General features: G+C 33.9%; 2 protein-coding genes and 1 long non-coding RNA gene across 3 annotated transcripts; 2 read left to right on the forward strand and 1 right to left on the reverse strand.

The window, feature by feature from the left end:
- The first annotated feature begins 7,348 nt into the window (after positions 1-7,348).
- On the forward strand, positions 7,349-10,188 carry LOC129888491 (expansin-like B1). Its single transcript, XM_055963458.1, has 4 exons — positions 7,349-7,555; positions 8,133-8,239; positions 8,782-9,093; positions 9,757-10,188. Exons 1-4 carry the CDS (start codon positions 7,414-7,416, stop codon positions 9,955-9,957), a joined length of 762 nt encoding a protein of 253 aa, XP_055819433.1. The 5' UTR covers positions 7,349-7,413; the 3' UTR covers positions 9,958-10,188.
- Positions 10,189-12,810: 2,622 nt separating this feature from the next.
- On the forward strand, positions 12,811-15,593 carry LOC129890762 (uncharacterized). The gene is made up of 6 exons (XM_055966249.1): positions 12,811-13,308; positions 13,831-14,163; positions 14,341-14,589; positions 14,685-14,795; positions 14,931-15,026; positions 15,102-15,593. Exons 1-6 carry the CDS (start codon positions 12,811-12,813, stop codon positions 15,591-15,593), a joined length of 1,779 nt encoding a protein of 592 aa, XP_055822224.1.
- Positions 15,594-18,786: 3,193 nt separating this feature from the next.
- Positions 18,787-19,175, reverse strand: LOC129888494 (uncharacterized). The gene is made up of 3 exons (XR_008766675.1): positions 19,081-19,175; positions 18,966-18,985; positions 18,787-18,829 (listed from the first exon to the last, which is right to left on the reverse strand). It is a non-coding gene; the product is annotated as an uncharacterized LOC129888494 (long non-coding RNA).
- Positions 19,176-23,780: the final 4,605 nt, after the last annotated feature.

Below are 23,780 nucleotides of genomic sequence, written 5' to 3' on the forward strand. Positions count from 1 at the left end.
AACCCAACATAAGCTATTGGTGATGGATTTGGAGATAAAAAAAGAAGAAGAAGAAAAGGGTCATGAATAACCGACCGAGGATTAGGTGGGGTAATTTGACTCCGTCTAGTGCCCTAAAGATGGGGAAGAAGCTGATGGCTATAGGGGTGTGGGATAGTAGGAGGGATGGGAGCAATATATGAGATAGGACGGCCAACTGCATTAGGGAAACAACTAGAGAGGTATTGGGGGTCTCACGAGGCCGCAGTGGTGGGCACCAAGGGAATTAGTGGTGGAATGGAGAAGTCCAAGGCAAGGTAGAAGCAAAGAAGCAGGCATATGTGAAGTTGGTAGATAGCACGGATGATGAAGAGAAGCGGACGAATAGGTAAAAGTATAAGATAGCGAGAAAGAAGGCAAAGATGGAAGTTTCGATGGCTAAAACGACAGCCTTTGAACACCTTTATGCAGAACTAGATGATAGAGGTGGGGATAAGAAACTATTTAAGCTCGCCAAGGAGAAAGAGAGGAAGGCACGCGACTTGGATCAAGTGAAGTGCATCAAGGACGAGGATGGTCAAGTGCTGGTACAGGAATCTCGCATTAGATAGAGATGACAGTCATACTTTCATGAACTCTTGAACAAAGGAGGGGATAGAGACATTGTGTTGGGAGACTTAGAGCACTTGGATAGGCGTCGCGACTTTAGATATTGTAGGAGTATAAAGGTTGATGAGGTTAAGGGAGCTGTTTGTAGGATGTGCAGGGGAAGAGCGATCGGACCTGACGAGATTTCTGGGAAATTTTGGAAGAATGCAGGCAAGGTAGGATTGGAGTGGCTGACTGCATTGTTTAATGCCATTTTCAAGACTACGAAGATGCCGAAAGAATGGAGGTGGAGTATAATGATTCCCGTGTACAAGAACAAGGGAGACATTCAAAGCTACAACAACTATAGAGGTATCAAGCTGCTAAGTCACACTATGAAAGTGTGGGAAAGGGTGATGAAAATAAGGGTGAGGAGAGGTGTGTCTATTTCAGAGAACCAATATGGATTCATGCCGGGGCGCTCGACTACAGAAGCCATTCATATTGTAAGGAGATTGATGGAGCAGTATAGGGAGCGAAAGAGGGACTTACACATGATATTCATTGACCTAGAAAAGGCCTACGACAAAGTGCCAAGAGAGGTCCTATGGAGATGATTGGAGGCTAAAGGTGTACTTGTGGCGTACATTAGAGCGATTAAGTACATATATGATGGAGCTAAGACCAAGATAAGGACGGTAGGAGGAGACTCAGATCACTTCCATGTTATGATGGGGTTGCACCAGGGATCAGCTCTTAGCCCATTTTTATTCACCCTGTGATGGATGAATTGATGAGACAAATACAAAGTGAGATGCCTTGGTGTATATTGTTCTCGGATGACATAGTCCTGATTGACGAGACTCACAACGGAGTTAGCGATAAGCTAGAGGGCTGGAGACAGACGTTGGAGTCTAAAGAATTTAAATTGAATAGGACCAAGACAGAATACTTGGAGTGCAGGTTCAGTGGCCTGCCACGTGAGGCTAACGGGAAAGTGAGGCTTGGTACCCAGGCCATTCAAAAGAAAAGAAGCTTCAAATATCTTGGGTTTATTATATAAGAAGATGAGGATATCGACGACGATGTTTCACATCGTATTGGTGTAGGGTGGATGAAATGGAGGCTCGCCTCCGGAGTGCTGTGTGATAAGAAAGTGCCACCAAAACTCAAAGACAAGTTCTATAAAGTGGTGATTAGACCGGCTTTATTATACAGGGCGGAGTGTTGTCCAGTCAAGAAATTTCATGTTTAGAAGATGAAAGTCGCGGAAATGCAAATGTTGCGGTGGATGTGTGGGCACACTAGAATGGATAGAATTATGAATGAAGATATCCGAGACAAGGTGGGAGTGGCATTGGTGGAGGACAAGGTGCGGAAAGCGAGACTGAGATGGTTTGGGCATGTGAAGAGGAGAGACACAGATGCTCCAGTGCGGAGGTGCGAGAGGTTGGCTATGGACGGTTTCAAGAGGGCAAAGGGAGGCCGAAGAAGTATTGGGGAGAGGTGATTAGACAGAATATGACACAGTTGTAGCTCGCCGAGGACATGACCTTAGATATGAGGTTGTGGAGGACTCAGATTAAGATAGAAGGCTAGGTGGTTTCTCTTTTCACCATAGTAGTCGTAGTTTTACTCATTTGTCTATTGCCATTTGATTTCTGCATTTGATTGATGTTTATATTTGTTGGGCCGGTATACTTTGGTTAGCTTATTTATCTATAGTAGTTAATGCTTCTTTCTTTCTGGACTGTCCTACCATGACTTTCTTACTCTCATTATTCCTTATTTTCATATTATTTTCGATATGCTTGAATCTATCTGACCTTTGTCCTGTTTTTCTTGTTTTCCTCTCTTGTTCTCTTTTCTTGAGCCGAGGGTCTTTCGGAAACAACCGCTCTACCTTTTAAGGTGGGGGTTAGGTCTGCGTACACTCTACCCTTCCCAGACCCCACATGGTGGAATTATACTATGCTTGTTATTGTTGTTGTTGTGATACTCCATCAGTACATTGATATCATATCTGTATCATATAAGACTGAGTTTAATCCTCTGTGCTACTCTTCGGTATATTGATACCCTATCGGTATCATATAGGTTGGCGCTGACGTCCGTATAGCGTCAGCGCACGAATTTTAAAATAAATCTATGTCATTTTAAAATAAAAAGGAGGTATGAAAGTAACCAGGCGTTTAAGGATAAATATTTTCCCTTTTGGGGGTATAAGTGTTCTTTTTCCATTTTTTTCTAAAACATATTCCTTCAGAGTTTTTTTTTTGGTGACTATTTCACCCTTATCTTTTTTTCCACCGAATATTTACTTTATTTATGTGTCATCTTTTCATAATTGGAGTGTTTGTATTCTTCAAAAATAAATGATTAGTATCTTCTTGAACTTCTAAACTGACAAATGATTTGAAGCAATTAATTTTAAAACTCATGACAAGGCATTGATGTGTTAATTGTCTGTTGTCTAAATGACGAGACATTAATGTTTGGTAAATAATAAAAAGTATATTTTATGTATTGTCATATAGGACTTCACCTACCTTTGGAGTTGTAACGTTATTAAATAAATATAAAAAATTATATGTTTGGCTAAAATAATTGTGAAAGTTAACTATGTAAAGTTAAATAACTTTTATAAGACAAAACAAATTAACTACGATGATCAATTACTATAAGTGGAGTGACTATTCAAGACATTTAGCTCAACGTGCTTTAGTATATTACATGGTAATCTCCAATCTTAAAAGAAATTGTACAATTGACATATGCATTGAATAGAGGAAAAACCAATAAAATAATAATGCATTTGAAAACTCCAAGTGGATGACAAATATTGGAAGGCACCTACCAATTATTAATCTTGATAGATTATGTATTCAATTAGGGCTCTTCCAAGTAGCCACGCAAAGAGAATTTCTTTTAAAAAATTAAATAAATAAGGTGCTTGAGTGCTTTTCCCCCAGATTTTGAATCTGCTTTATGTATTGTCATTGGATATTTCATAGGACAAAATGAGGTGCTTCAGTGCTTTTCCCCAGATTTTGAGTCTGGTTATGTATTGTCACTGGATATTTCTTGGGAAACTGTGGGTATTCAAATAAACGGGAGCACCTTGCTATCATAAAAATAACAGTGTTATCATAGTAGCTATATGAATCAAAGCGGATAATAAAGTGAGACCCTCCATAGAATCAGGTGACGAGATCTTTCTCGCTCAGCGCCTGCTTGGTTCGTCTGTTCATCGGTCATTGAAAGAAAGCGTTTATGGCTAGCGCGTACGATGCTCCGCTTTAACAAATGAGATGTTTCGGTGGAACCAGTGAACCACGCGTGCAGGTTAGCTGCTGGGAAAGAGGACTCGTAGTATCTGCTAGCGCGGCTATACAGTAGAAGGGAAGGAGCCTAAATCGAGAGCTCTGAAATTTCATTCAATTCAGGTCCTTAGTTCCAATTGAATCGCGAGCAAAGCTCGATACTGCTAGCGAAACTCTACGATAGAGCATATCCATGTATAATCGTCCATCAAAATAAGAACCTATATATATATATATATATATATATATATATATATATATATATATATTATTACATGATAATAGTGTATATATTTAATTGGCGAATATAATTATTTTGGCTGATCGATTAGATATGTAACTAGTCCACATCTCTTTAGTTATTAGTAGTTCATTGGATATGACTAGAGCATTTACTTTTATTTTGACAAGTTCTGAGTGCGTTGGAACCAAACATATCTCACCTTAGGGTTATTCCAAATAATGCTATTAGCCCAATTGCTTATATTGGATGGTATTTTATTCTATATTTCTGACCTGGCAACTTAATCCAATCTTGCTTAGTAAGCAAAATCTTGACGGGCTGTTTGGATTCTATTTAGCTATGGATTTGCGACAGATTATAAGAGAATCTATTTAGCTATGAATTAGTTAGAGATTACTGACAAATTTCATAGCTAATTCTATATTTTTTAGTAATTTGTATTTGGAGAAAAGGCAAACGCTCGTTCACCGTATTATTTAAATTGAGAGATTTTGCAATCCCCATTGTATTCTGGATCTAATGTTAGCATCATATTTATGAAAATATTTCAATTTTTTGTTCTTGATCTCTAACGGAGCTTTAATCTTAAATATGATAAGCGAGTATATATTTAAATTGTTTTCTTTGAAGTATTTTGGCATGTGAAGTAGGTCCATTTTGTTTTGGAGCTCCGTTAAAGATAAAGTTAAATAATCCTAAAATATAGCATAAGATGAAATTGAGAGATTTCACATAGTACAAAGGCAAAATTCAACCTTTTCTCTTGTAATATAAGGACTACTTCGATCATCATCACTTTAAATTTTTTATATTTTCACCTTGAAGTTCTAAGCAAGTATTTATTCCATTTTGGAATATTTAATTGAATGACTTGCACATTAAAATTTTTGAGCATTTGCTAGGTTAATCAAATTTGCTAAGCAAAAATTTTAAACAAATACTGGCTAGCTATGAGTGATAGGATTTCGTGAGCAATCGTCATGATTACGTTTTTCAGAATTTAAATTAATTAGTACAAGACTTTATGACATAATCAAGTGTTATGAATTAATTATGCAAAACAATGAGATATTTATTATATTATCTTATTACAAAGTCCAGTTGTACTTCTCTTCCAATTTTCCCTTTTATGTTTTATTACTATTCCTTAGCCGCCAAACAACTGATTTAGAGACGCATAAGAGGAAAAACAATTGGCTACTGTATATTTTTAAGTTATATATCATTGGAAAACGAGAAATTAACTACATACAAAATTTTCTATTAAACAATAAAATCTTCATGATAATTTCATTTAGTTACAGATTAGCGATGGATTATAAAAAAATTCAACTAGCTAGGATTATTTTAGCGATGAATTATTAGCTAGGGATTATCGATAAATTTCAAAGCTAATTTCATGATTTCTTGAAATTATATGCCCTACATAATATATATAGATCTTTTTATACTATCTGATAGTTATAGGTGGATTTATGCCTAATCCCTTCATCGAAAAATTATATAATATATATGTATATAAAAATATTATTTTATGTATATATACTAGATATTGTATTTTCTTGACAAAAACTAAAAGTTCAGCTCAACGATAAAGCCATAAAGGGGTTTCAAAAACTTTTTAAAATGACGCATGTTCAATTTATGCTAGCCATAGTTTCTAATGTTTTTAGCTCTTCGTGCATTTTATTTTTAATCTTTTAAATTCTTTTTGGCAAAATTTTTGTCTCTGTTACTTCTCATATCAACAATTAAGAAACTTGGTGAGATGGATGAAATCTCTTCATAATTAATTAGAAGATTTGAATTTGAGAGTTGAAATGAATAAACTCATGCTAGAGAGTCATCCCCTTAAATTAGTCATACTTGGCAATGATCTGGATTAATCAAACAAATATTTTCGAATATCAGATAGTTATAAAAAAAATGAAGAACAACTTGGGGAGATTTTTGTTACATCAGACCTGGTACTAGGGCTGTACAGGGCAAATCGATAAACCGCATCAAACCGACAAATCGAACCAAACCGGAAAAAAAAACCGACTAGTGATTTGGTTTGACTTGGTTTGGTGTTTGGAAAAAAACCCCGATCATTGTAGGGTTGGTTTGGTTTTAACTAAAAAAGTCAAATCGAACCCAAACCGACCCGATTATAGATATACTACTTTTAAATTATGTTATACATAAAAATATTTATTAAAATATAATTTATAAATATTTTTTAAAATTTTTTCATAATTTTTGTTTTCTTTCTTACATTTAGATTTGGACTTGAGAAGTCCATCTAAATAATATACAAAAAAGTCTATCTTATAAAGTTATATTATAAAGTTAAAACTTCAAACAGTGTTCTGCCTCCATCTTATATGTTGATATTTTGTACTAGAACTCTTTTTAAGAAGCACTGCTCTGTGCTTTTTATTAGATACTATGAAAAATCCAAAAAATTCGAAAAACCTGAAAAGATCCGAAAAAACCCGAGAAAAATTGATATCGAAAAACTCGACTTTTGTTGTTTTGGTTTGGTTTATAGATTTAATAACCCGACACAAATAGTTTGGTTTGGTTTGTAAAAAATCCGAATCAACCCGGTCCATATACACCCCTACCTCATACCACTAAATCAATGATCAGTATTTCGTCGACCAATCCACGAACGTTGGCTTGCCTGTTGAAAAAATTGAATTATGAAATTGCGAAACATCAAATTGGTACAATGGCATTATATATTTACTAATTTAAAATACTCAATATGACACTGATGAAAAGTGACAATAAAATATTTATATTAGAAAGAGCAAGGAAATTAAAGATATTTATTGTTGTTCCTAATGGAACTGAATGTGATTGTGGTTGCCAAAAGGTACGCAATGAGTTAGAAAATAAATGTTTAATTAGTAAAAAATAATTAATTAGATACCTTTGTTAATTATTTGTATAAATTAATCTTTATGTACCTTTTAATTATATTGTAAAGTGCCATTGGAGTAACGCGTGATGAAATTATATCGTAAAGTGCCAAAGCTTATATACTAATCAAGTTTAAGTACTTAACCCCATCTTCCACTTGTTTCCCTACTCTTTAGTGGAAGAAATCATGAGGAAAAATATATATAATATATATGAAAAATAAAAATATTTCCCTCAATGGCTGCTTTCAATAGTTCAAAAATTCAACTATATATATAGCCTTTATATTTCATCATTTCTCATCCACTTCTTGGAATCTTAACATTCCTTTTGAATTTTCTAAGTAATATTGAAATTTTATCATAAGATATGGTTTTCAATAATAGCCACTTCATAATTATTCTACTTGTGACATTGATAATTTATCCTGCAATTTGCTATGGCCAAGAAGCCAATTCACTCTACACTAGAGCTACTTATTATGGCAGCCCTGATTGCTATGGAACCGCTAGTATGTATATTCTATTTTATTTAATTTAAACTTTTAATTATCTCCTCAATATTTTCATTTTTATATTTGTGCATTTTTTTAAATAATCCGTCAAAGATAAATACTTATATAGTTATACATACGTAGTCGTGGCAAACGGATTATTTAGAATTGAGTTTGAACGGATTAAAAACAAGTTGAAATGTTCCGATCCGTTACGTAACCAACATGAGATTTAGAAAGAATTTAGTTGACAAATGATTTGAATGATACTAAGAAACACGAAATTGTGCAATTTCATCCCTTCCTCCCATGTTGAGTTACAAGTATCACCTCAAAAAGTACGGATGAGCCACATACAAAAAAAAATTGCACGTGTGATTCTGATCATGGACCTATTAGTATCACACGTGCAAATTCTAATGTTGAGGTGATACTTGTAACTCCAACGTGTGATACTAATAGGAACCTATAATTCGAGCTAGTGTGATAATTAGAGTTTCGTTTTCTAATACATATCTTAAGCAGTATTTCGTGTTAATTCTATTATGATATAATTAGGTGATTAAATTTGTGTTCGTTACAAAAATAAAAACAGGTGGAGCATGTGGATTTGGTGAATATGGAAGGACAATTTATGATGGCAAAGTGAGTGGTGTCTCTAGGCTCTACAAGAATGGAACTGGCTGTGGTGCTTGCTACCAGGTATATTAGTATTCTTTCTGTTTTAATTTGCTTAAGATCGTAATATAAGATTTATAATTCTTCTTTATTATCTTAAATTTCGTGTCAAGTTAAAATAGGACAATCAAATTAAAACTGAGAGAGTAATAACTTTACTAAACACAATCCATTCAGTTTGAACTTTAAAAAATAAAAAAGCAATGAAAATGACACCCAAATAACCATTTCAAAAAAGGTGGAAAACGAAAGATATTTTTGTGGTGGATTTTTTTAATCTGCATCGATTATTTACACCAAACTAATGTTACATTTCTAGCTAATTTTACTAGAGGCTCTCCCTCCCTTCAAGATGGGCTTATTGTACAAGTTACGAATTCATCTAAATTTAATAATTTTATTTCAAATTTTGTATATATGTTAAAAATCTACTAAACAAGAAGAATAATTTTCAAATCCAGTAAATCAAATCAAATAGACGACATTAGAATTCCAAAATCAAACTAATAAAATTTAAATTCTGAATCTGTCTCTCCTCCAAAATTTCACGAACGTACCTTAAACAGGTTAGGTGCAAGGTACCAGGTCATTGCACAGATGAAGGTACAAAAATAGTAGTGACAGATTGTGGTGAAGGTGACCATACAGATTTTATACTAAGTGTACGTGCTTATTCAGACATGGCTACCTCAGGAATGGCTAATCATTTGTTAGCCTATGGAGTTGTTGACGTTGAATATCGAAGGATACCTTGTAGGTACTATGGTTACAATTTAATGATTAAAGTTCATGAACACAGCAGGTTTTGTAACTATTTGGCTATTGTACCAATATACCAAAGTGGTGCATTTGACATTGAAGCTGTCGAGGTTTGGCAGGTATGTTTACTTACATATACACATGTGTTTAATTTGTATGCATAGTTGAAATCAAAATTTAGTGTCAGTGAATTCAGTATAAATGTGATATTATTATTTATACGCGATATCAATTAGTTTATACAAACATATTGCGCAATATCAACTAATCTATTGAATAAAGTTTTGTGTCTAAGTTAGTTAAGAGTGTTACAAAGTATCAAAGCTGGGATTTTCAAGAGAGTTTAAAATACAAAGAAGTAAGTAAACATATGAAGAAATCGAGAAGATATAATACCTACTACATATATATAAAATATTATAATCTTATATATTATAATTTTCCAGCGAATCTCTATGTCTACATACCAATGACACTATATATTAGAAAATAGAATCTATAAGTATATATTGACAATTCTTTCTCATTATTTGTCATTGTATGATATAGGATAGCTTATGCGACTATAAATTAAAAAAGTATTATCTAAACTATAGAGTTGATTACTCACCTAATAGTTATTATCTCAGAAAATTATTTGATTTTATGAGATAATAACTATTAATTGAGTAAGCATATGAGAAATCTACTCCTAAAAGATAACTACAACTACAAGTAAGGTAATGTTACATAAAAAGTGAAATTAGTAGCCTGAAAAATAAGAGGATTGTATGTATATGCAGGCAGATTGCAAGGAATGGAGGGGTATGAGAAAGGCATATGGAGCAGTATGGGACATGCCCAATCCACCAAAAGGATCACTCTCTTTCAGGATTCAAGTCAGCCTTAATGGGGAGGCAGCCAACTGGGTGAAATTGGATGATGTTCTTCCTGATGAATGGAAGGCTGGCATTGCTTATGACACCTACCTTCTACTAGACTAATTAAATAATTAGGCAGCTGCCTTCCTCTGTTTTTTTTTTACTTCTTACAATATGTTTATTTCCTCTGTTGTACAATGTCATGTGCTTTGCAATGTCCTTTTTAAGTGTTTTATCTAAAGATTCATCAAATAAATCATACAAGATTTTAAGTAAAATTGTAATGTTGTAGGGTCTGCATTATATATGGTATATTGTGTTTGATATATAAATAAATAGACATAATTTTGTGATCTTTTTTTCTCTCATTTACCTACAATGTGAAACTACTCAATTATGCACATGTCAAATACAACTGAAATTCATGTCTAATAGACAACACACTATAGTGTCTTCACTTTTCCTAACATCTTGAAACATTACCAACTTTTGTCTCAATAGGAAAAACTAATGGAAGTGCATATTATAACGAACGTATGCCCAAGGGGCAACCAAGGTCATTTTCTTGAAGAATTTGTTAAGCGTAGCCAAAAGTTCAAGACTATTTATTACGGTGTCATTTTTTAAAATTTCTTGCTATTTAATCATCCATTCTCTTTCTTAAAGAAAAGGTTTTTTTTTTAATTTTTAAATGATGAATATTTTTATAAAATCAAAAGAAATTGAATTTTGAGAATGATATGCAATTTAGAAAACCTTTAACATATGAACAATAATATAATCGGTAATTTAACAGAACTTCGACCAAATTTGAATGTCCAACGTGATTCGTTCATTACAACAAAGAATTTTGCAGCAATTATCTAACAACAATAATAATGTTGTCGCTATATTATATTTAGTGGTAATAATAATATGATTTTTTATAACCATCATTTTATATAAATGTGACTAAAGACTTTAGCAATTTTGTATATAATGACATTAACTCAATTACTGTTAAATATTTTTGTGACAATAAATATTGCTGCTTAAAAGAATTATTATCACTAAATGTCTCTTTTGGTGTAGTAGTTATACGTTGTACCCGCATGTGTTCAATTCAATTTATATATGGGCCATTTTTTAGACCCATTGGGCTGACATATGAGCTTCCCTGATGTACCCGAAAACCCCAGCAGAATATATCTAATAAAAGTATGTAAATTACCCTTTTACACAACTTTCCCTAATATATTTACTTTTACTCCCATATACATCAAAAAATTTCCAAATTCCCTCCTTTTCCTTTCTCTCTCTAAAAGTCACTGATACATCCGCCCTATTCCTCTATTCTTGCCCTAATTTGCTCTTGTTAGTTAGTTACTCTTCAAGTGTTAATCAATTTCAAGGTTCCAAATAAGGTAATGTATCAATCTTTCCTTATATGGAACTTTAATTCATCCTCATTCAATATGATTTCTCCTAAAATTTGTATATTTTGATTTCTTCTGAAAATCTTTGAAAAATCTTCTAATTTTTTATCATTTGCTTTCTTCTGTAAATCTTTCTATTTGTGTTTCTCATACTTTAGCTTATACATATGGATTCCGTTCATGGTCTCAAACAGTCCACTAAAAATCAACGAATTCTTATTTCTCCCGGGTCTGATTCGTCTTAGGAAGGTTACGACGAAGTTAGATCCAAACATCGTAACGATCCAGCAGTGATGAATAAGCTACGTGAGAATTTGAAGTAAAAAGCTACAGTTAAACATGCACCCAATGAAATAGTCAAAAAGATTGAAGGGGTTACAACACGCCCTAATCTCCCAAAGGTATGTGTTCAATTAAGTTTTTTTGTTTTAGAATGAAAATTTTGTGAAGGTTTTAATGTTTCTGATACATATCATTTATGTATCAGATACATAATATCTTTTTAAAAGGAAATCTTTTGGAGGTTTTTTATTTCTGATACATCATGTTTAAGTGTCTGTTGTTTTAATTTTTAATGATTCTGATACATATACATTTATGTATCAGATACATATTATCTTTTTCAAATGTATTTTTTTTGGAGATTTTCTATTTCTGATACATCATTATTAAGTTTTAGTTTCTGTTGTTTTAATTTTTAATGACTCTGATACATTTATATTTATGTATCAGATACATAATGTATTTTTCAAATGTAATTATTTGAGATTTACTATTTCTGATACATTATGTTTAAGTCTCAGTTTATGTTATTTCAAGTTTAATGATTCTGATACATCTACATTTATGTATCAGATACATAATGTATGTTTCATATGAAATTTTTTGAGAATTACTAATTCTGATTCATCATCTTTAAGCCTCAGTATTTGTTATTTCAAGTTTTAATGATTCTGATACATATACATTTATGTATCAGATACATAATGTATTTTTCAAATGCAATTTTTTTAGGGATTTACTATTTCTGATACACCATGTGTAAGTGTCATTTTTTGATGTTTCAAATTTTAATGATTCTGATACATATACATGTATGTATCAGAATATAATATATAATTGTTTCTGATACATCTTCTGTATGTATCAGAATCTCATCTTATGCATCAGATATCTTAATGCATATGATACATCGTATCCATGTATAGAGTTCAAGTTGTATTTAACCATTTTCATGTCAATGCAGGAAATGAAATACGTCATCAAGAAGATCCCGTCACACCCATTGAGATTCGGAACGGCATATAGGGCTAATTTTCTTGATGATTTTGAATCATCAATAGATGAAGAAGGTATAAAGTTATTTAGGCAATCTATATTTGGTCACTACTTAGATATGTCAAACTGTAACTTTCAAGGGAAAATCATCAAATGCCTCTTACTTCTTGAGGTAGACCAAAAAAACAAAGAAGAACTGCACATTCGTCATGTGCAGGGTAATATACTGCGATTTACAATAAATGATTTTGCTATCATTACTGGTTTGCGATGCACCGGTAATATGAATGACTTCAAGTATTCTGATGATCAAGCAAGTAGATTATTGTCTTTATATTTTCCTGGTGCCAAAAATGGGGTCAACAAAGCTCGTTTCGTTGAGCGTTTTCTGGTTGGAGGATGGAAAACAAACGAAGATGCCGTTCAGATGGCCATTCTCTATTTCATCCATACTTTTGTTTTTTCTCAACTAGGTGATGCACCTATATCAGTTGATGATTTCAAGATGGTAGAAGATGGTAGTTATGAGCAATATCCATGGGGGAAATTAGCATATTCAAAATTGATAAAAGGAATGCGTCAGGAGTTTTCAAATGCCAAACAAATGTATCGTCTAGGCGGCATGCCATACGCTCTGAATGTTTGGATATATGAATGTGCATCTCAAGTTCCCTCTGAAATTGCTGTAAGAGTGGGTAATAAAATTCCTAGAATTCTTAACTGGCGTGTTGTCGCCGTGATGCCAAAATTTGAGACCTTCATGTCTACCATCTTCAGTGAGGTACATGCTTTGAATATTATTCGTTTATGCACTGATTCATTATACATAAAATCTAAGATACATTATATATCAATGACCTTGATACAGTATAATTTGATTCATAAAGTAGATGTATCAGCTCATATATTTATGTATCAGGATATAAATGTATCAAGATATAATGTATCTTATACATATACTTTATATAACCTTTCTGATACATATAATGGTATGTATCAGAAAGGTATTTACAGCTCATGAAAACTCATTTATCAGTATTTACAACTCATGAAAACTATATCTTATGTATCAAATTATAATGTATCAAGAATTACATCTCATGATACATCTGCATGTATGTATCAGATAATGTTGTTTTTCTATCAGTTTAGCATGTATGAAGGATTAATGTTTTTGATACATCATGTTTATGTATCAGCATTAACATGTATCAATTATTCAATTTTTTTGCAGTATCCATGCTCCAACATTGTCCAATCTTAACATGAAATGAAATCTATTGTCGTTCATGACAGCCAACAGAAACCTGAAGATTCAACATCGGCTGCCAAGGTCAATTTCAAAAAACCTCATGAAATCACTGGATTTGAGGACTTTTCAACAACACCACCCACTGAATTTTTAAAGAGATCCAGGGATGTCGCTGAGACATCTTCTCCACCTCCTTCCAAGAGAATGAAGACTTTCCCTGCTAAAAAGCCAATTCAAGTAGAAACAGCCAATATGCACAAGGATTTCTTATCACCAAATGAATCAGAAAATCTTGTTTCTCCTGACAATGAACCGGGGGTAAAGTCACCAAAGGAATCAGAAAAGCTTGTTTCTCCTGACAATGTACCAGGGGCGAAGTCAGCTGTAGGAGGTGAATCTTCCGGTCATTCGGATCGAATTATTCATATGCAATTCAAAGCATTGAAGAAGTCCATAAAGAAGTCTCTAAAGAGATACGTAAGTTATTACTTTAAGATGTATCACGTACAATATACTTTTAATTAGGTGATACATTCTAATTTTTCATATACATGTATCAAGGTTGACCAGAAGTTCAAGCGTTTGGAGAACAAAATGGATTCAAATCACATTGATCTTTTGAAAGCCATCGACAGTATGGCGAACCGAATGACTGGCACATCATCTCAAGTTAAAAAAGATGATTTTGATCAATCATTCCATGTGGTTGAACAACAAGAAGCACCTACTGGATTGGAGGTGCACAATTTTGCAAATAAATCTGACCCACCCCCAAAAAATGACAAATCTAATGTCCAGGAAAATATTAAGGTACATACATCATGTAATATTTGATATTTATGCTTTTAAACTTCTGGATACTTTTCATTGTCATGTATTAAATGTAAATGTTATTATGTTTTCAGGGACCTGAACCATCCACCATGATAAATCAGATGGACAACATATCGGAACAAAGCATTTTAGCAGATGTTCCTGAATTATTTGATCAGCAAGTTTATTCTGATACATTAAAGGTAATGTATCAGAAACAAATTGATGAATAATTTGATTATATATATATATTTTGTATAAGCTCTACCTCTTTAAATATATATATATCTAGACATTTAGTACATATATATCATAAGTAAATGTTATTATGTTTCCAGGAAGATGAACCATCCGTCAAGGATGTATCAGCACACCAAATGGAACCACAAAGAGCAGATACTGATCAGCTTATTGCTGATTCTGATACATTACAGGTAATGTATCAGATTCTTTACTGAGATAAAGTCAACATTATTAATTTTTTTAATGACGTTATACATTACGTGTAGAACACTGAAAAGAAAGATGGAAGAGTAGCTGATGATAAATCTGCCAAAGTAGAAGAGCAAGTCGAGGAGATTGAAAAAGAAAAAATCAAACCAAGCACATCAGAATCCAATACTTCAGCACCATTTTCGACCGAAACTCTGGATGTGATAGATGCTCTAATATACGGACTTCCATTACCAGCCATGCCATTGACAGCTGTTAGTCATGAGCAAGTTCAGGATGAATGTCTATTACGCGATAGCCAGCTACCAACCATTCTTCCATCAAAAGCTAATGTATTGTCTGACGATGCGAAGACACCATCTCGAAGAAGCAGGATTCCTTCGAAGATCTTACAGTCGCCGTATCTTTCAAACTTTGGGTCAAGTGAAAAGGGAAAGAAAAATTTGTCAGATGTTACGCATCAGACACACCCTTTTGAAGGTTTTGGTATATGCTATCAACCCCCTTCCGAGCTTGTCACAGACTACTCTCAATGGATAGATAAATGACTTCTAAAATCACATGGCAACAAGTAAGTATGACATATTCAACTTATACCCATACAAGTCGTGTATTATATTTGTTATGTTATTAAACTACAAGTTTCCATTCAGGAATTCGAAGGAGGATCATTACAGATCTAAGTGTTCTTCATTCGGCTTTGAAAAAATGGACTTTGTTGTGGCATTTCCTAAAGATAAGAACTGGTTCTACCTAATGTCACAGCCAGACAGATGCTGGAACGATGAGGTAAAAATTTCATCATAAATAATATGATACAACTCATACTAACTACCTGATACATACATATTAATGTATCTGATACATAGATAGATAAATGTATCTGATACATACATAATCTGATACACGATGCTAGTTGTTATATAACTAATACTTTCTTAAAATGTGCAGCACATCGATGTAATATTTTACTACCTTCGAAAGAAATCGAAGCAATCAGTATCGATACACAACGACAAATTGCATTTTCAAAAATTACATCGAATATACACACACACGCTACTATCACCTTCCACCTAACATTTCTACACAAGAAGATATGGCAAGAGCCACTGTTATAGCTCATCAAGAGAGATCCGTGAAGAACATAATAAGAGGTTTCTCAATACCAGCCGGTTTGCCCTGGCATTTGGTAGATGAGGTATACATTCCAGTAAACTGCGACATGGATTTTCATTGGGTTCTTGCGGTAGTTGTGTTGAAAGAGAGGTTGATACGTGTGTATGATTCATCGCCTAGACAAAGAAGTAGCAACCCTTCCCAAGAGATCCAAAAGATAGCAGCAATGCTACCAACATACCTGCAAGACAGTGGTTTCTTTGACAACAACGAACGTACTGATTGGTCGTCTCTTGATTCATACAAGGACAAATCAACCGGTAATATGCTTGAACCACATCACCCATTAGCAGTTGAGTATGTTGAAGGAATTGCGCAACAGGGAAGTGGCAGCTTGTGAGTATTAACATCGGCTATGTATACCTAAATTATTCATATGTCAATTTTACTTTTTTTAAATTCCTGTATTCCTTTATTTGCAGGGATTGTGGAGTTTTCCTAGCCATGTTTGCTGAATATCTTAGTGATGAAATTTATATTCCAAGTACCGGACTAAACGCTGAATTCTTCCATTCAAGATATGTCGCACTCTTATGGAGATATGGTTGTCAGAAGGCCATGGATGGTTATGTTAGCGATAACGACGATCCAAAAAAACCAAGGAGAGACATATCTTCAAACCAAGGAGAACTGATTGATGTCCAATAATTTTTTTTTGATAGTAAACATTTTAGGTGATTCTGATTCTTCCAATGTATCTGATACATAAACTGTAATGTATCAGATTTAGTATATTTTAATATTTCCATACCTCAGATTTACTATGTTTTTCTCTGGTGTCAAAATGGAATATAAATTCAAAGTTTATGTTTTATACTCTACTGTATCAAATTTGTATCGAGTATAATATTCATAAGTGTCACATTTTGTGAATTCTGATACATGAATCAAGTTTTTTTTTATTATGATACATCATGCACATGTATCAGATTCTCATTTCTCAATATTTAATGATTCTAATACATTAATTTTTTGCATAAGAATTCTATGTCTCAAGATTTAAAGTATATGATACATCTTGCTTATGTATCAGATTCGCATTTATCAAGATTTACTGCATATGATAATCTACAACCTATATCAAATAGGATCTTATGTATCACCAACAACTTTTGTGTAATTATGGTTGTCGAAAAGACAAGAATGTTTATGTTTGGGAAAATAACGATCCAAAAAATAAACCATGTGAGATTTGTCATTAATCCAAGTCATGGCGAACCGATGGACGTCCTGTATTTTATTTTAAAAAAAATTGTAGCAATAAAATGTTCTAATCTTGATACATAAAAAAATTGTTATTAAAAGATTTTTATATTTATGTCACATGTCAAACTCAAATATAAAATATAATAATAGATGTTATTTTATGATTCAATTAGAATGTACACCGAGATACCACAAACATCATATCTATTTAGGAATGAAATTACAAGTCTTTCTGTTGTGGCCTTCGTGGCCACAACGTCCACAAGAATTTGTGCTACTTGTTATTTTCTCATTAGCGAACTTTTTTCTCCCTTTTTTTGGTCTTCCTGGCATCCTTTTGTATATTGGCGGCAAGACAATTTCTTCCAAAATTTCCTTCGGAGCAGTCCAGTCTTTCTTATCTGGCATTGGAACCATTGGTAATTCATAAGTATTTTCCAACGCCTCTGGTTTGTAGTAATCAGAACAATATGGGTGTAGGTCAGTAATGTTCTTGCTCTTCAACACTGCAATTGCATGTGGACATGGTATCTCGTCTAGTTGAAATCTACCACAAGTGCATGTTTTTCTCTCTAGACACACAATGTATCTTATACCTAATTCGTAAACAGAATAAAGATACTCTGATGAAGCAACAACCTGCAGGAATTATATTTCAAATTTATGTATCAGTACTACTTCCTCACATACACAACTAGGGGTGGGCATAAAATACCGAAAACCGAATTACCGAACCGAACCGGCTATTTCGGTATTTCGGTATTCGGTATTCGGTACTTGGGTCCGGTATTCGGTACCGAAATATTAAATTTCGGTATTTCGGTTTCGGTTTCGGTATTTATTAATTATCCCGTTCGGTATTCGGGATTTACCGAATACCGAATTATTTCTGTTGGGCCTCCTAAAAATTTCTTTTAATTTTTAAACATAAAGGGCTATAGGCCCATTCCTATAATTTAATCCAGCCCAATTGTCTTCAACATACCCTATAATTTAATCCAGCCCAATTGTCTTCAACATACCCTATAATTTAATCCAGCCCAATTGTCTTCAACATACCCTAAAAATTTCTTTTAATTTTTAAACATAAAGGGCTATACACTACTATTGAAGTTCTGCACTTCTGCTTCTGCCCTTCACGCCGCCTTCAGCCCTTCATCTTCACCGTGCCTTCACGTCGCCTTCAGCCCTTCAACTTCACCGCGCCGTCACGCCGCCATCAGCTTCACCGCTTCACGCCGCTTTCACCTTCACCGCTTCAATTGAAGGTAAGTTCTCTTTGCTTCTTCTCTTCCTCTTCCTCTTCCAGTCTTCCTTCACATTCTGTCTCTATTTTCCCCCAAAATAATGCAGCAATTCCTCTATGCTTCTTCCCAAGGGATTCATCAACAACGCATATCTGTGCAAGTGTGAACTTTAAGTTAAACCATAGGATATGCATAATTATCTATTTTTGTCAACTCAAGCAATCTAAAGTGTTAAACTAATATTCCAGGAAAAAAGAAATGTCAACAATTGACAGTGAAAGAGGATACTTCGTGAATGGGTTGATAACCTGCATAGTAGAGAAAAATATACATAAAAATGAATGATAGGAAAATTAGATTCATTTTGTGGGTGGGTGGGGGGCAAAATAGAGAGCATACATACAGTGGTCCATACTGCAACTCTTGAAGCAATTGAATTGTCCGGCATATTTAAAGTTATCTGAGATAATATGCTTTGACCAAACATGAGATACCCCAAGACTCACATATTTGTTGTATTGACATTTTTTGAACCAAGACTCACATATTTGTTGTATTGACATTTTTTGAACCAAGACTCACACAAGACATAATACTTGCCTCCTAACTGTAAGTCATCCCATCCCTCCTTCTAATAACTATTCTTAATTTTTGTATATGGGAATGTGGATTTTTTATTTTATTTTTGTGATTCTGCATATTTTTTGTGTGTTTTGAATGATTGTTAATTTATGTCTTAAGATTGAGAAGGTTTCATTTTCTATATACTATAAGTGAAGTTTGTGATTTGAAATGAATTGGAAAAAGTAGTAACCAACTCACTGTATCAGCTCTTAGTTTCTTGCTTCCTTTCTTTCAAATAAAAATGATTGTTAATTTATGTCTTATAACATTTGTATTCTCTTCAATGTTTAGATGGAAGATGAAACAAGTCGAACGACCAATGTCATTGGAAGCACACCTTTGGCTCTTACCGAGTCTCTTGATTCAACAATGGAAGTTCAACAACATGCATTGACGGTGAAGAGAAAAGCTATAGAATCAAGATCTGCTGCTTGACCGCATTATGAGAAGCTCATAGAAGATGGAATTAATAAAGCTAAGTGCAGGTATTGTGGTAAAGTTCTCTTAGCTGATTCAACTAAAAATGGAACAAGTGGACTGAATAAACATTTGAAAACTTGTCCTAAAAATCCAAATAAGGTTAACAATTTCAATTCCAAGTACAAACAATCAAATTTAAACCTTCCCTTAGAAGGTGAAATGTGTGATGGGGCAATTTGGACTTTTGATCAAGAGGCATCTCGGAGGGCTTTAGTTGAGATGTTAATCCTTGATGAACTTCCTTTTCGTTTTGTTGAAAAGGAAGGTTTTAAGAATTTTATGAAAAAAACCCAACCTTTATTTCGAGTTCCCTCCCGTAGAACAGTGACTAGGGATTGTTATCAAGTTTTTGGTGAAGAGAGACAAAAGTTTATGAAGTATTTGAAAAAAACATCACCGAGAGTTTGTCTAACCACAGACACATGGACATCTATTCAAAGAATAAATTATATGTGTTTGACAGTACACTTTATTGATAGTGATTGGCTTTTGCATAAACGAATTTTAAACTTTCAGGTTGTTACTAGTCATAAGGGTGACGAAATGGCCCGTTGTATTAGTAAGTGTTTGCTTGATTGGAAATTGGAGAAAATAATCACTATAACTGTAGATAATGCTTCTTCTAATGATGTCATGGTGAAAGAGTTACACAAACAAATGGTTAATTGGGGATCTAACATGAAATGTGGTAACCATCTTCACGTGAGATGTATGACTCACATTTTGAATCTTATTGTGCAAGATGGAATGAAAGAAGTTGGTCCATCGATCAAACGTGTTAGGCAAATGGTGAAATATGTTAGACAATCTCCCGCAAGGATTAGAAAATTTGAGGAATGTTGTGAACTAAAAAATATAGACAGTAAGAAGTCATTATGTTTAGATGTTTCAACCCGGTGGAATTCGACCTACTTGATGTTGGATGCCGCACAACATTTTGAGAGTGCATTTGATTACTTTGATCTCGAAGATGGTGGATTGTCAACTTATCTTGCTAATCATGTTTGTGAAGATGGAAGTGTTGCAGGTGTACTTGAAAGTGATGATTGGCAAAAGGTAAGTAATATGGTAATATTTCTTAAAAGATTTTATGATCTAACTGAAAAGGTTTCAGGTTCACTCTACGTCACTTCTGCTGGTCACTTTGAAGATATAGTTGAGCTTCACAATCATTTAAGAGAGTGTATGGAAGACAATGATCCTTCTTTGGCAAAAATGGGAGAAAAAATGAAACAAAAGTTTGTCAAGTATTGGGGTGCTCCTGAAAAAATGAATAAAGTGCTTTTTATTGCCTCTATCTTAGATCCTCGTAACAAACTTGAGTATGTTGGCGACGCACTTGAGGATATGTTTGGAGATGAAAAGGGGAATGAAATAAAAGATGAAATGGTGACTTACATGAAATCTATGTTTGAAGAGTATGTAGCAAAATTCTCTAATGTATCTCGACGCCCATCTACTCTCTCTGATTTATCGGGTCAGACATCGGATTCATCTATCTCTAACACTAGCACAAAATCAACAAAAGTAAGAAATAGGATCCAAATGAAGAGGAACAAACTAGATGGTACAGGTTTGGGTAGTAAGTCGGAGTTGGAAAGATATCTTAGTGAAGAACTAGAGCCGACTGATGATGACGACAATTTTGATATCTTGTCGTGGTGGAAAGTTCATTCTCCTAGATATAAAATTCTTTCCGAGATGGCTCGTGATGTGTTGGCAATTCCAATTTCTAGTGTGGCATCGGAATGTGCCTTTAGCACCGGAGGCCGTATTCTTGATTCATTTAGGAGTTCTTTGACTCCGAAATTGGTGCAAGCTGTTATTTGTCTTCAAGATTGGCGTCGAAATGAGCCTTATCCCATAAATGTTGAAGAAGATTTTAATGACCTTATGAAACTTGAACTTGGTATGTTTTTCAGTTTTGGTATTTTATTTTTATATTTTTTTACTTTGTTTAATTATTGACACATTTTAAATTCTTTTTAGCTATGGATGATATTGACTTGCATTGTTCAAGCTGAAAAACAGTAAAAGCAAATTTTGGACTCTATTTTCTCTATTGCTACTGTTTCTGACTTCTGATTTTGGAGCTGCTTCAGGTGGTGTTGTTATTGTGTGTAGTGTGATGCTGCTGCAGGTAGTGTTGCAGCTTATGTTGTTTGTTGTTGTTGTGTGTTGCAGCTGAATCATTTTATTGTTGTTGTTGCATGTTGTATGCTGTTGCAGCTTATTGTTGCAGCTTATTGTTGCTGCTGGTTGTAGTGTTGCAGCTTATTGTTGCTGCTGCCTGCTGGTTGGCTTATTGTTGTTGTAGTGCAGCCTGCAGCCTGCAGGTGTTGTAGTTTGTTGTTGCTGCTGGTTGTAGTGTGTGTAGGGAGCTGCTGCAGGTGTTGTTGCTGCTGGTTGTAGTGTAGGGAGCTGCTGCAGGTGTTGTTGCTGCTGGTTGTAGTGTGTGTAGGGAGCTGCTTGAGTGTGTTGCAGCTTATTGTTGCTGCTGGTTGGCTTATTGTTGTTGCAGTGCAGCCTGCAGGTGTTGTAGTTTGCTGCTGCTTGGTGTTGTAGTGTGTGTAGGGAGCTGCTGCAGGTGTTGTAGTGTGCTGCTGCTTGGTGTATTGTTGCAGCTTATGTTGTATTGTTGTTAGTTGTTGTGTGTTGCAGCTGAAGGCTGAAGCACTTTGTTGTTGTTGCCTGTTGTTGCCTTTTAGTTTTAGGTTTTATTTTAAGATGGTTTGTGGCTATTTATCTTGTAAACAAAAGTGCTTGTATTTGTGTTGATCTTATAAGATGCAGAAATTTGGGTATTACCGAATACCGTACCGAACCAAATTTTTATTTACCGATTACCGAATTACCGAACCGAAGTTTGAAAGTTCGGTATTTGGTATATACTTTGAATTACCGATTACCGAATTATCGAATCTAAATTTTGAAAATACCGAACCGAATACCGAATGCCCACCCCTATACACAACTATGTATCAGAACTGATGTTAAAGGGTAATAATTATCACAGGATATACATATCAGATGAATCAATAGCCAGCAAGAAATAAATTTCACATATATGTATCAGAAAGTACGTATCAATTACAGAAATGATGTATCAGAACTGATGTATCAGTATGTATTTTAAACATGTTATGTTTATATGTGTCAGTACTTATGTATCAACTACACATTTGATGTATCCAAATTGATATATCAGTGTATAATGTGCACTGGCTTTACTTGAATGACGAAGCAACAAACTGATATAAATAAACTTCACATATATCTAATAGTACTTATGTATCATCTACACTAATAATGTATCTACACTGATGTATCAGTATATATTTAGAACAATTTATGCATAACTGATTAATCATCAGCCTGAAGGAAAATAATCTTTACATATATGTATCAGAACTTATGTATCAAATGTAGAACTTATGTATCATAATTGAAGTTTCATTATTTAATTAGCACATGTTATACATAACTGATGAATCATCAGCCACCAAGAAATAAATAACACATATATGTATCATAAAGTATGATTCAATTACAGAAATGATGTATTAGAACTGATGTATCAATATATATGTATCAGAAAGTATGTATCAGAAAGTATCTATCATGTACTAGAACTGATATATCAGTATATATGCGTCTGAAAGTATGTATCGTGTACCTTCATTCTCGAACACTTGATCGTGTTTGAAACTAGGATATCTTCAAATTTTCTACCCAAAGTATGTTTTGTATAAGATGCTATTTCTCTATTTTTGCAGTTCCAAGAACCAAATAACATTCTCGTTTGCTCCAAAAAGTCAATTATAGGCAGCTCTCGTGCTTCAACAAGACATTCATTGATACATTCTGCGATATTAGAAGTCATCATTCTACCCCTGTTGACAGTGGCATGAACCCTTGACCACTTTTCTTATCCTGCATTTTTTAAATATTGTGCCACCCGTTGATCGATTCTTTCAACTTTGGCCATTAATTTATCGA

The sequence above is a fragment of the Solanum dulcamara genome, chromosome 5 (genome assembly GCF_947179165.1).
Source record: "Solanum dulcamara chromosome 5, daSolDulc1.2, whole genome shotgun sequence".
Lineage (NCBI taxonomy): Eukaryota > Viridiplantae > Streptophyta > Magnoliopsida > Solanales > Solanaceae > Solanum > Solanum dulcamara.